We start from the raw sequence: 14,482 nt of genomic DNA, 5'->3' as shown, positions 1-14,482 counted from the left end.
TTCAATGTATTGTATGAAGTTGAATTTATATATTCAGGATAGGAAAACCAGAATAATTTTTTCCCTACAAACATAAAAATAGAGCACATTTATTAACAGTAGGAAAGCTACACTCACAGTAGCAATGTATTAAATCTTACATAATAAACACAGCCAAAAGAGCACGAGAAACCTCTCACTTGATAGCTGACGCAGCATCTTCAAAGCCTGTCCCATACACACCGTGACATATGCCCACATAAAGCATTCACTTCATAGGCAGAAAGAAAATGGCTGATCACTGAATCGGAGTTCTTGGTTGTCATTTTGCTTATGTACTACAGATATATTTCAAGTATTTTTTTTTTTAAAGTCAACAACAAAAACTGAGCGTGGTGGTACTTTTGTTTTGTTTGTTTTTTGAGACAGGGTTTCTCTGTGTAGCCCTGGCTGTCCTGGAACTCGCCTGTAGACCAGGCTGGCCGTGAATTCAGAGATCTTGAGTGCTGGGATTAGAGGAATAAGCCACCATCACCCAGACAAAGAATGCATGTATGTGTAGAGGAATGCTGAGTGAATGTATCAACCGTCAATAAAGTGCTGTTTAGCCAATCAGCTGGGCAGAAGGACAGGAAGTGGGAGGGGGGCTTCCTGGAGGAGAGGAGAAAGTTTGAGGGTTGGAAAAGGGACAAGGTTTTTGCCGGTTGGAGGAGGACGGGGGGGGGGGGGGGGGGGGGGGGGGGACTGGACGTGGACCAGCCCAGGGGTCCTAGTGGCAAGTGCTTGGAATATATGTATGTTATAAGGTTTAGAGCAGTTTGTTTAGTTTACAAGTAGATTAGAATCAGTTCAGACTCTGCCCAGAGAAGTGCTGGCAGCTTTAAAGTACATTTCAGTCTCCTTGTGTCAGTTATCTGCTTTGTAGGCTGAACGGATACAAAATACTGTAACATGTATGTATGTATGTATGTATGTAGAGTATGCTGTCTTCATGCACACCAGAAGAGGGCATCAGATTACATTACAGATGATTATGAGGGTGGCACATATCTTTAATCACAGCATTAGAAGAAACAGAGGCAAACAGATCTCTGTGAAATGAAAGCCAGCCTGCTCTACAGAGCAAGTTCCAGGACGGCCAGGTCAACAAAGTGACATTCTGTCTTTAAAAAAAGAAAAACAGTATTCATTCCTAAAATAAACATCTTTGTATATATACATAATGTTTTATTAATATCCTGTACAATGGAGAGTACTTACAAAGTTCTTGAGTCTAACAAGTCTGACCAGCCGTCAGCTGCTTGCGTGAGCATGTTTTCAGCTCCCCTGTGAGTCACAAGCGCTTCTGGTCCACTGGGCCCAAGGACAGAGAGCTCTACTTCTTCTTCCTCTTCTTTGGAGGTTCATCATCAGAGCTGCTCTCTGTGCTACTGCTGCTGCTGCTGGGGGAGCTGGAGTCCGAGTCCGAGTCAGAAGAGGAGGAGGAGGAAGAGGAAGAGGAGGCTGAGGAGGAGGAGCTAGAGATGCTCTCATCTGAGTCACTGTCCTCTGAGGAGGAGGAGGCAGATGTCTCACTCTCTGATGAAGACTCACTGGCGGAACTGTCACTGCTAGAGGTGCTCGAACTTGTGACACTCTTAGACCTATAAAGTCACACAAAATGGGCACATATGGGAGGCTGGCATTTAACACTGTGCTTAAAAAATGCTCATGCTGAGCTCCCTGCACACAGCCCCAGACCCAGTGTTTGGGGCTGCTTAGCTCCTCACTTTACGAGCTTTCCATCATCTCAGCAACTCCTGGGAGTTCAGAAGGTGTGCCTCCCATACTATGTCACTGTGAGCATGCTGGCACATGGAAGTACTAGCAGGAGGGTCGGGAGTTCAAGGTCACCCTCAGCAGCACAAGGACAAGGCTAGTCTGTCTCATGTAAATATAAAGAAGAACAAGAGAGAAGGGCATGGTGGCTGTGCCCTTAGCACACGAGAAACTGAACTAGAATGGTTACCAAAAGTGTGAGGCCAGCCTGGGCTACAGAGGGAGATCTAGCCTCAGGAAACCAAAACAAGGGCTAAAGAGGAGGCTCAGCATTTGGAAGCCTTGCTGTCCTATTGAAGGATCCTGGAACCCAGATCCAGCAACTCAAAAACCCCAATAACTTAAGCTCCAAACAAACAGAAAAGCAAAGCCAGACATGGTGGAGCACGCCTTTAATCTCAGCACTCTGGAAGCAGAAGCAGGCGTATCGCTGTGAGTTTGAGGACAGCCTAGTCTACAAAAGTAAGTCCAGGACAGCCAGGACTGTTACACAGAGAAACCCTGACTCGAAAAACAAAAACAAAACCACAATAAAGGAGGCCAGGCAGATCTCTGGGGTTGAGGCTAGCCTGGTCCACAGAGCCAGTTCCAGGCCAGCCAGGGCTATGCCTGGACTTAACAAAAACATTTTATTTTCATTTCTGTGTCTGTTTTATGTGGTATGTGTGTGTACCCACGTACATGGCAGTATGTGTATACGTATGTTTGCGCATGAAGACCAGAGGTCATCATCAGGTGCTCACCTCAATCGCTCTATCCTTTTGAGAGAGAGGCTCTCTCACTGAACCTGGGGCGCACTGACTCACCTGGGCTGGATGCTCAGTGAGTCACTGCGATCCTCCCACCTCCACCTCCCCAGCAGGAACCCCTGCTGCACCCAGCGATTTACAGATGAGTACAGCAAGCACTTCACTAACTGGGCCTTTTGTTCAGTTCCCATTAACAAGAGAAGGTAGTTAGTATTTTCAAGTATAAGGATTTTATAATGTTGTAGAAAAAGGAAAAATGGAGCCAATAAATTCCACAGAAGAGGAAAATATTAGAAAATCAGATGATAATTAACAATTTCAGGGCTGAAGCCAGGTGTAGTGGTGCATGCCTTTAATCCCAGCACTTGCAAGGCAGAAGCAAGCAGACCTCTGTGAGTTCAAGGCTAGCCTGGTCTACAAAGTGAGTCCAGGACAGCCAGGGCTATCACAGAGAAAAACCCCGTCTTGGGGGGAAAAAAAAAGAAAGAGGGGGCTGGAGAGATGACTCAGAGGTTAAGAATACTGGCTGCCCCCTCCAAAGGTCCTGAAGTCAATCCCCAGCAAACACATGGTGGCTCACAACCATCTAAAATGAGATCTGGTGCCCTCTTCTAGCCGGCAGGGGTACATGCAGGCAGAGTACTGTATACATAATAAGTAAATAAATCTTAAAAACAAAACAAGAATTGTAAGGCACTGGTTAAGAGCACTGTTTTGTTTTTCCAAAGGTGCTGAGTTTAATTCCCAGCTACCACATACTATATAAAAAATAAATAAAACTTTTTTTGTAAATTGCAGAGCCAAACATAAAGGTTCTGCATATATGGGCTGGAGAGGTGGCTCAGAGGTTAAGAGCCCTGGCTGTTCTTCCAAAGGTCCCAAGTTCAATTCCCAGCAACCACATGGTGGCTCACAACCATCTATAATGTGATCTGATGCCCTCTTCTGCCCTGCAGGGGTACATGTATGCAGAGCACTGTATACATAATAATAAATAAATTAAAAAAAAAAAAAGGTTCTGCATATGGTAGTGCACACCATTAATCCCAGCACTCTGGAGGCAGAGACAGATGGATCTCTGTGAGTTTGAGGCCAGCCTTGTCTACAAAGCAAGTCTAGGACAGCCAAGGCTATATAGAGAAACCCTGTCTCAAAAAAAAAAAAAGAACAAAGAATTGCAAACAAAGACTTCAGACCCAACCTTCCTCCACCAGGTAGTTTCCCCGAAAACACACCTACCTCTTCTTCTTAGTCTTTCTCTCTGTGTCGTTCTCTCCGATGCTAAAAGAACAAAGGAGAACAAAAGCTCCTGTTAATAACTCTTGTACCAGAGCTGGGCATGGTGGCGCTCGCCTTTAATCCCAGCACTCAGGAGGGAGAGGCAGGCGGATCGCTGTGAGTTTGAGGCCAATTGAGGTCAGCCTGGTCTACAAGTGAGTCCAGGATGGCCAAGGCTACACAGAGAAACCCTGTCTCGAAAAACCAAAAAAAAAAAATCTTGTACCAATTAGTGTGATGGCATGCCTTTAATCCCAGCATTTAGGAGGCAGAGACAGGCGGATCGCTGAGTTCCAGGCCATTCTGATCTACAAAGCGAGTTCAGGACAGCCAAGGCTACACAGAGAAACCCTGTCTCAAAACACCTCTTGTACCATCAAAGCCAGTTAGAAATTAAGGTGACTGAACACATAAAATTGTTTCTTTTTTTGTTTACAACTTTAATTACTTATTGAACAAGCAAGGCAAACAATAGCACAATAGCTATAATCTGAGTTCCTAGAATTACACACAGCCATTTCATACTTTTACAAAAGCAAATTTAATTTCTGCATAGCTTCCAAACTTTTGTTTAAACAAAACAAAACAAAACAAAAAACACTCCGGCTGGAGAGATGGCTCAGAGGTTAAGAGCACTGGCACTCTTCCAAAGGTCCTGAGTTCAATTCCCAGCACCCACTCACAACCATCTATAATGAGCTCTAGTGCCCTCTTCTGGTGTGCAGGTTACATGCAGGCAGAGCACTGTACACATAATAAACAAAAAGAGCAGCCTTTCTGCCATCAGCATGTGCAATGACCAAGCTTTCTGATTACAGAATTGCTCCTGTCGCTACAATACTTGGTGTAGTGGTTCAAATCCAGGGCTGGTACATGCTGGGCAAGCATTCTATACCTTATGAAATATCACCTTTTTTTCTTCGAGACAGGGTTTCTCTGTGTAGCCTTGGCTGTCCTGGAACTCGCTTTGTAGACTAGGGTGGCCTCGAACTCATAGTAATCCACCTGCCTCTGCCTCCCGAGTGCTGGGATTAAAGGCATACGCCACCACTGCCCAGCTTACCTTTTTTCTTTTTCTGAATAATTCTACACAGTGAAATTTCTTCTATGAGACAAGGTATTATGTAGCCTAGGCTGAGCCTGAACTCAGCTACTAGCTGAGGATAATGCTGAACTCGAGCCTTCTGCCTACATATATGCTGTATTAAGAATCGAACTCAGGGGCTGGAGAGATGGCTCAGAGATTAAGAACGCTGGCTGCTCTTCCAAAGGTCCTGAGTTCAATTCCCAGCAACCACATGGTGGCTCACAACCATCTGTAATGGGATCTGGTACCCTCTGTACATGCAGAAAGAACACTGTATACATAATAAATAAATAAATCTTAAAAAAAAAAAAAAAAAAGAATCGAACTCAGATGTCAGGTGGTGGTGGTGCACACCTTTAATTCCAGCACTCAGAAGGCAGAGGCAGTTGGATTGCTATGAGTTCAAGGCCAGCCTGGTCTACAAAGCAAGTCCAGGACAGTCACGGCTACATAGAGAAATCCTGTCTCAAAAAAACAAACGAACAAACAAAAAAAAGAATCAAAGTCAGAACCTTGTGCGTGCTAGGCAAGCACTCTACAAACTGAGCTACATCTCAGCCCAAGTTTTACTCTGTGCTTGTGCCTTAAATGTTTTCAAAATGAGATTCTGTTCCTTGGTTAGGATCCTAACACCGACATATTCACCACACACAGCGAGCACAGGCCCTGCGGACATGTTCTAGCATTCTAAGCAGTCTCATGAGAAATTGAGTTCAAAGTTTGCCAGGGCACAGTCTCATGGAGAGCTGTGAGCATTTCCATTTCCGCTGGAACAGCAGGAGGCGATTCTATTAGCTGGGGCAGGCACTGCCTTGTTTCCTGAGAGGCTACACTATAGAAAAGCCCCCAGTGGCACATCACACATTAGACCATTCTCAGTGCCTAGACATCATCCCTGGCAGGGCTCAGCAATGAATTAATTTCAGACAGGATCTGCCTACATAGTTCTAGCCAACATGGATTTAGTTCTGCAGCCCAGGCAGGCCTTGAAATCATAGATTTCAGCCTCCTGAGTGCTGAGATTAGAGGTGTGAGCCACCATACTGGCTGAGTAAGGACTTATTGTTAGAGTTTGGCAAGGTTTAATATTAACTCAGTTTCTAATTTTGATTTTTAGACTCACTACTAAGAAACATGAGTAACCCAAAGAGACAAAGTTTTGAAACAGAAAAGCCACACAAGTGTGTCTGTGTGTGTTGTACATATTTATATAATGTGTGTATTTGGTACTGGGAGGGGAGAGCCGCTGAGGCATGCTAAGCAGTAACTTGACCACTTACCCTTAACATGAAAATACTTGTGTTTTCTGTATCTTTCTGTCTGTAGCTGCTGTTTGTCTTCCCTTTTCACTCCCATCCCAGTATGACTCTTTTTTTTTTTTTTCTTTTTTTTGGTTTTTCAAGACAGGGTTTCTCTGTGTATCCTTGGCTGTCCTGGACTCACTTTGTAGACCAGGCTGGCCTCGAACTCACAGCGATCCGCCTGCCTCTGCCTCCCGAGTGCTGGGATTAAAGGCGTGCACCACCACGCCCGGCCCCAGTATGACTCTTTCTTCTTTCATATCTCATGTGTTCTATCTCACCTGCCCCATTCCTTTTCTTCTTTCTTTCTTTTTTTTTAAGAGATTTATTTATTTATTAAGTATAGAGTGTTTTGCCTGCATGTACACCAGAAGAGGGCACCAGATCTCATTATAGATGGTTGTGAGCCACCATGTGGTTGCCGGGAATTGAACTCAGGACCTTTGGAAGAGCAAGCAGTGCTCTTAACCTCTGAGCCATCTTCCAGCTCCCCCACTCCTTTCTTAAAGCCTCTTTTCCTCCTCTCCTGGACCTTTTCCAGTTTCCCAGTGTCTATACATACGCACTCCCGCATTAACACACAAACATGAAAGTTGAAAAGCTAGGGTCCCTGAGTCCAGTGTTAATGGCTGAGTAAAGTTCCACTGTGCATGTGAGCCATATTATCCGTTCAGTGCCCGCTATCCGTTATCCATTCAGTGTCACCTGCACGCCTGCACTGATGCCATTTCAGTGTCACCTGCACGCCTACACTGATGCCATTTGCTTACTGTGGTGAACAGAGCAGCAATAAACATGGCTGTTAAAACACTTCTGTAGTAGGATTAGGGTCAGTGGGTATATGCCCAGAATACTACACCTAGGCCACAGGGCAATTCTACTTAGGGTTTTTTGAGTGCCCACACTGACTTCCATGGTAGCTGAAGCACCAGTTTACACTCCCATCAACAGGAAATAGGGTTTGTCTTTACTCAAATGCTTGCCAGCTTTGGTTTTCTTGATGGTGGCCATTCTGAATGGGATAAGACTGAATATAAAACTAATTTTAATTTGCATTTTACTGACTGTTAAGGATGTTGAACACTTTAAAGAAATACTTATTAGCCATTTGTGTTTTTTGTAACTATTAAATTCTGTAGTCTAAACGTTAAAATTAGACTGTTTTCCTGTTTAGTGTTTTTAGTTCTTCGCACACTCTAGATACTAACTCTTTGTCAAGAAGGATAGCTGGCAAAGATCTTGGCCCAGCCTGTAGGCTGCTTTTTTCACTTGATTTAGTGCTTTTCTTTGCTGGCCATAAGATTTTTAATTTCATAAGGTGTTGTCAATTTGAGAGTGGGATTTTTTTTTTTTTAAGATGTATCTCTTGCCAGGCATGGTGGTGCACACCTTTAATCCCAGCACTTAGGAGACTGAAGCAGGTGGATTGATGTGAGTTTGAGGCCAGGCTGGTCTACAAAGTGAGTCCAGGACAACAAAAAAACAAAAAAACAAAAACATATGTATACAATGCCTGCATGTACACCTGCACTCCAGAAGAGGGCACAAGATCTCATTACAGAGAGTTGGGAGCTACCCTGTGGTTGCTGGGAATTGAACTCAGGACCTTTGGAAGAGCAGTCAGTGCTCTTAATCTCTGAGCCATCTCTACAGCCCCGAGAGATGGATGTTTTTGAAGACAAGGTCTCATTATATAACATTGTCTGACCTCAAATTCCCGCCTGCCTCTGCCTTCCAAGTGCTAGTATTAAAGATGGGACCACTGTAAAAGTAACTTTTTTTCACCTGAGGTGACTGTTGTCTCAAAGGCTTACTGCCACTATCTGCTAACCTAGTCCTAGTCCTGGAAGCTTCTAGCCTCTGTACAATCTAATCTAGGCTTAGAATGTTTTCAGCCTCTGAGACTTACTACAGAATAAACTCATGTTTTCTATTTCTTTCTGAATTCTAGCTGGCTCATTCAACTCAGCTGTTGTGGCTCAGATTCTCTCCACGCTGACTGATCCCATCTGGCTTCTCTCAGAATTGCTTTCTCATTCACACTCTCTGGTTTGTTCTGTCTTCACCTGTATCTAGTTTTCTCTTCACCCTGTCTCTGGAAAAACTGCCTCTGAATTCCACAAGAGACCTGCCACACACTGAACTCCATCGCACTGCCTTTTGACTCCCTGACTCAACTCAACTTCCTCAACAGAACTCAGTAGAACTGAGAGATCTGCCACTGTCTCCTGAGTACTGGGATTACAGGCATATACCACCATGCCTGCACCTAAAGCTTTCCTTTACCTGAAATGTGTGCTATGCCAGGCTGGCCTTGAACACAAGAGATCGGCTTGCCTCTGTGTCCTGGGAATAAAGGCATGACTGTATTTCAGCTGGATCACATGACTAGGTCTTTAGATGTGATCTCTTGCCAGAGCAGCCAAGTTTTGAATTAAAATTCTTCTGTAGACCACTATACCCTGCTCCATTCGCCAATTTTGGTGACAGGGTCTTCTGTAGCCTAGGTTGGCTTTGTATCTCTGTATAGCCAAGGATGAACCGGATGTTCCTGCCTCCATGCCAGAAATGCTAAGATTAAAGGTATGTACCACCTCACCTAAATGAAGTGGATGGGACAGAAATGTCCCGTGTCTTCTGAATTTGAATACATAGGATCTAGTCAGGAGCATTATCTAGGGACAATTCACTCTCACTCCTTCCAGTACAGGGTATGAATTAAGCTGTAAATTCTGCATGGTACCGTAACTTTATCAGCCCAGTTCGCTGGCTGTGTGAGGATTTCCCAGTCTTGTAAGAGTGGAACCTACAGACCATCTTTCACAATTTTCTTTTTTTTTGTTTTTTTTGTTTTTTGAGACAGGGTTTCTCTGTGTAGCCTTGGCCATCTTGGACTCACTTTGTAGACCAGGCTGGCCTAGAACTCACAGCAATCTGCCCGCCTCTGCCTCCTGAGTGCTGGGATTAAAGGCGTGCACCACCACACCCGGCTCATCTTTCACAATTTTCAATAGGATCTTTTAAAATAATAATCTTGTTATGCTGTCCTTATTCATTCTTTGAGGGGGACTAAGGGCCTCCCCAGATTTTTAATTTATAATAAGGGGTAGGAAAGGAAAATATCAAAAAAGAAAACTAATAGACAGAGTCTTTCAGATTGCTTTTTGGGAAAAGCATACATCAATTCAGTGAGCTAGAAAATGATTTCTTTAGCCGGGCAGCAGTGGTACACACTTTTTTTTTTTTTTACTTTTTTATTTAATTTTAATTTATGTGCATTGATGTGAGGGTGTCAGATCTTTGGGAGTTACAGACAGTTGTGAGATGCCATGTAGGTGCTGGGAATTGAACCCGGGACCTTGGGAAGAGCAGACAGTGCTCTTAACCACTGAGCCAACTCTCCAGCCCCGGTACACACTTTTAATCCCAGCATTCAGGAGGCAGAGGCAGGCAAATCTCTGAGTTCAAGGCCAGCCTGGTCTCCAGTGTTGAGTTTCAGGACAGCCAGGGGTGTTATGCAGAGAAATCATGTCTCCAAAAACAAACAAACAAAAAAAATTTAAAAAAATTTTTAATTTATATTTGTGTTTGTGTTTTTGTGTGTGTGTGTGTGTGTGTGCGCGCGCGCGCGCATGTGTGTGTGTGTGTGTGTGTATGTGTATACATGCTCATATATGTGACCACACAAAGAGGTTAATAAGAGCCACTTTGGGGGCTAGAGAGATGGCTCAGAGGTTAAGTGCACTAGCTGCTCTTGCAAAGGTCCTGAATTCAATTCCCAGCAACCACGTGGTGGCTCATAACTATCTAAAATGAGATTTGGTGCCCTCTTCTGGTGTGCAGGCACACATGCAGGCAGAACACTGTATGCATAATAAATAAATCTTCAAAAAATAATAACCACCTTACTAGTAGAGATTCAGGTTTCCATACGCTAATACTTATAAAAAGCATACAGGGCCTGACACAGTAAACATTCATTAAAAATCAGCCACTACTATTATAAACTGGCTGTGGTGGTGCAAACCTGTAATCCCAGCGCCCAGGAAACTGATACAAGAGGACTGGAAATTTGAGACCAGCCTGAGCTACATAGTGAGAAAGTCTCTAAAACCCGAAATAAACAGAAATATCAGTTAGCATTAGCTAAAACTTTCAACCCCTTAATCAATTATGTAGAAATTTGGTAAGTTCCTCTGGATACCACATGTAAACCTACCTTTGCTGCAATAGTCTATTTTCTTTTTCTTTTAACGCCTTCTTCAGCTCTGCTGTTCTTGAAGGCCTGTGTAAGTACTTTCTTTTCCCTGTGCATTCATAAGTCCAATGTCCAAACTCCAAGCATTTCTGGCATCTTACATGTTGCTTATTGGCTTCACTACAAAGAAAAAACAGTAACACAAGCCTTAGAAATTTTGTCTTAAAAAAAAAAAAAAAAAAAGTTTTGTCTTGTGCCTTTCTGATATGAAAGAGCATAAAGGGCTGGAGAGATGGCTCAGTGGTTAAGAGCACCGCCTGCTCTTCTAGAGGTTCTGAGTTCAATTCCCAGCAACCACATGGTGGCTCACAACCATCTATATCATCTGATACCCTCTTCTGCAGATAAAGCACTCATATACAATAAAAACAAAAACATAAAAAACAAAAATCAATCGCTCCCCCCCCCAAAAAAAAACCCAAACCAGAAAGGGCTACAAACACCAAAAATAACAAAACAGAGACAGCGAACAGAATATAGCTCAGCAGTAACCACTCTTGCAGAGGACCTGGGTTCAGTTCCCAGGACACACACCATGCTCACAACACCTGTAACTGCAGTCCAGTCCACCGTACTCCACCCTGTTCTTTGAGGGCACCTGCATGAATACAGTACATATAAAAACTCAAGCTTGCCAGGCGTGGTGGTGCACACCTTTACTCCCAGCACTCGGGAGGCAGAGGCAGGCAGATCGCCGTGAGTTCGAGGCCAGCCTGGTCTACAAAAGCGACTCTAGGCCAGCCAACGCTACACAGAGAAACCCTGTCTCGAAAACCGCCCCCCCCCCAAAAAAAATTTTCAGGCAAGGAAATAAAACTTAGGTAAATAAAGGAAACTGCAGCCATGTAGTTGCACTGAGCCTGCCTGCTTTGATGAACTACTAAAGAAAGTACAACTTTTTCTTTCATTTGTTATTTTCATTTTATTTGTATGACTGTCTGGTGCTCATGTATGTCTATACACCATGAGTGTGCCTAGTGAGGACAGAAGAGGAACTGGAGTTACAGACAGTTGTGAGCCACCCCGCCCCAGGCTACTTTTCTTCTCTATCTCTTTCCTTACCCGCTTTCCCCAACGCTGTGGAGGTAAACTGTCTTCACTCTATCTGAAGCTCCCCTCCCCCGCCACCCCCATGCAGATGCTCATCTGCCATGATGCTACGTGGAGACCTCTGTCCCTACCTCAAAGCATGGCTTGCCTGTCCAAGGGTTTTAATTTTAAACTTTAATTAAACAGTCTTTGAGCTCTTCCCTCCCAACCCCCCCACCCCCCAAAAAAATACACAACTAACCTTGTGCCTACTGATGAAATTTCTGGGCAAGAATCTTCTGCAATACAGGTTGAACATTCCTAATACAAACATTTGAAGCTGGGCGCAGTGGCGCACGCCTTTAATCCCAGTACTTGGGAGGCAGAGGCAGGTGGATTGCTGTGAGTTGGAGGCCAGCCTGGTCTACAAAGCAAGTCCAGGACAGCCAAGGCTACATAGAGAAACCCTGTCTCGAAAAACTAAAAAACAAAAACAAAACAAACATTTGAGAGCTGGGTATGGTGGCATAGGCCTTTAATCCCAATACTTGGGAAGCAGAGGCAGGTGGATCTCTGTATCTCTTGTGAGTTCAAGGTCAGACTGGTCTACAGAGAGAGTTCCAGGACAGCCAAGGCTACACAGAAAAACCTTGTCTCCAAAAACCACACCAAACCAAACACATTTGAAATCTAAGCACTTTTTTTTTTTGAACACCAAGGCACCACAAATGGAAATTGTTACACCTGACAAGAAAGCTGTAGTTTAAAACCAGGCACATCTAGAGCTGGAAAAAAGGTTCAACAGTTAAGATTATTTGTTGCTCTTGCAAAGGACCAATGGTTTGGTTCCAAGATTCCATATGGTAGCTTACAAGCATCTATAACTCTGGTTCCATGGATCTGACACCCTCTTGCAACTTCCAAGGACATCCACCTGTTTCTGCCTACTGAGTGCTGGGATTAAAAGCATAATCCACCACACCAACACTCAGCTGTTTTTGTGTTTGTTTTGGAGACAGGGTAATTAGATCCATAAACAGTATTTTTTTGTTTCATATAACTTTTGATAGGTGTGAGAAACATTCGGAGGATGGGTATAACATTTCTGAACGGTTTTGTTTTAAAAGGAGGTCTCAAACTCATAGGTTCAAGTAACCCGTCTCAGCCCCCTCAGTAGCTTACACCACTGAATGGGTAGTTAATGAGTTGGTTTGCTTTTTGTTTTTGGAGTCTTTGTCTCCATACATAGCCTTGACTGGCCTGGAGCTTGCTACTTAGAGCCTGCTAAGTAGACCAGACTGCCCTTGAATGCATCTGCCATCACACCTCGTAGTTACCAAGACTCAATAGTAAAAACTAAAAAAATACTTATTTAAGTTGGGCACGGTGGCATATGCCTCTGCCCAGAAGCAGAGGCAGGCATAGCTCTGAGTTGGAAGCCAGCCTGGTCTACAGATGACCGGGGACAGCCAGGGCTACGCAGAGAATCCCTGTCTCAAAGCCCCTCCCTCCAAAACAAAACACAACAAAAACCCTAATAGCCTCAAAACAATTATACCACTGTCTATCTTTTCCCAAACCCTCTGGTGACTTGGTCCTTTCTTTGGCTTTCAGCCTTGTCTTCAAATGTCACCCCTCCACGGGTGCATCCAGTCTAACCTGAAGTGGGCCTTTCCCCAGCACAGCTTATTTCCTACAAAGCTTAATTTTTTTTGTGTTTGTTTTTGCTTTTTGAGGCAGGGTTTCTCTCTGAAAGAGCCATAGCTGTACTGGAACTCACTCTGTAGACCAGGCTGGCCACAAACCCAGAGACCCGCCTGCTTCTGCCATCTGACCACTACCACCCAGTGTCCCACAAAGCGTTTAAACCATGGTTGCGAGTATCAGCAGGTTCCACAATTAGACTGTAAGCTGCGTGTCTTGAACGCATTTTTCGTCAAATTGAAACTCCAGCACGAAGCGGAAGATAGTAAAAGAATTATTTACTGAAAGAGAGAGCAGCAGAAGGTGAGACAGCGGGTAGCAAAGGAAACGGCACTGCAGACAGACAGGCTTGTTTTTAGGAAGGGAGACCGGAAGGAAACGGAGAACGCGGCAGAGGGGGAAAAGTTTGGGTCCTCGGGAGGTGTGAGCATGTACCAAGGCTCTCCTTGACAACGCGTGGAACAGACAGAGGGACAGAAACCATCTAGCGACCCACTCTCGAATTCATTTCGGACTCTCTTCAGATCCCGCTCGGTCCCGCAGCCCGCGCGGACTCACTAACCAGCCGACCGGCCTCCGCACGCTTCTCAAGCCCCACCGCAGACCCCACTGGGCATCTCACTTACGCTATTCTCCGAGCTATGAGCCGATGCATGGGAGTCGCCATCTTGGAACAGCCGGATATTGGCGCACGCAAGGGCTTTCGGGGAAACTCCATAGGGTGGGAGGGGCCTTAAAAAAAAAACCCTCTGCGACCCTGGGCGGGGCCAGACGGCTCCTGTCAACAGAGGCGATTGGTGGCCACTAGCAGCTGCTGTGTTGTCTCTAATGTGGGTCTTGTGTTCAGTATGAATGGGGCCTTGAAGGGTGACTACTTCAAGGAGCACTCTCAAAGAAGCAATCTGTAATCTATATGCAGTGGAATTGCGTGGTATTCAAAAAAATCTGTAATTCCAGCATTCTAGAGGCTGAGACAAGATTGCCATGTGTTCAAGGCCCAACAGGGAAAAAGTAAGCCCCTAGCTCAAAAAACAAAACAAACAAACAAGCCAAGCGTTGGTATCCCATACCTTTAATCCCAACACTCTGAGAGTTCATGGCCAACCTCGTCCACAGAGCAAGTTCCTTGAAAGTTAGGGCTGCACGCAGAAACCCTGTTTTGAACAACAGCTGCAGCAAACAAAACAAAACAAAAAACAAACAAAAACAAAAACAAAAAAAAACCAGAAACCACAAGAAATTATAGGTATGAATCATTCTGTTTTATTTTTCTTTTTCT

At 44.4% G+C, this 14,482-nt stretch overlaps 1 protein-coding gene across 1 annotated transcript; it reads right to left on the bottom strand.

Annotated features, from left to right (window-relative positions):
* Positions 1–1,247: 1,247 nt before the first annotated feature.
* Positions 1,248–13,929, bottom strand: Zcchc10 (zinc finger CCHC-type containing 10). Its single transcript, XM_051168252.1, has 4 exons — positions 13,830–13,929; positions 10,432–10,590; positions 3,786–3,827; positions 1,248–1,622 (listed from the first exon to the last, which is right to left on the bottom strand). The coding sequence occupies exons 1-4, from the start codon at positions 13,919–13,921 to the stop codon at positions 1,355–1,357; spliced, it is 561 nt and encodes a 186-aa protein (XP_051024209.1). The 5' UTR covers positions 13,922–13,929; the 3' UTR covers positions 1,248–1,354.
* Between the last annotated feature and the right edge of the window lie 553 nt (positions 13,930–14,482).

This window comes from Acomys russatus, chromosome 25, assembly GCF_903995435.1.
Source record: "Acomys russatus chromosome 25, mAcoRus1.1, whole genome shotgun sequence".
Lineage (NCBI taxonomy): Eukaryota > Metazoa > Chordata > Mammalia > Rodentia > Muridae > Acomys > Acomys russatus.
Note: the sequence above shows the minus strand (reverse complement) of the source record. Positions and strands in the feature narration are given on the sequence as shown.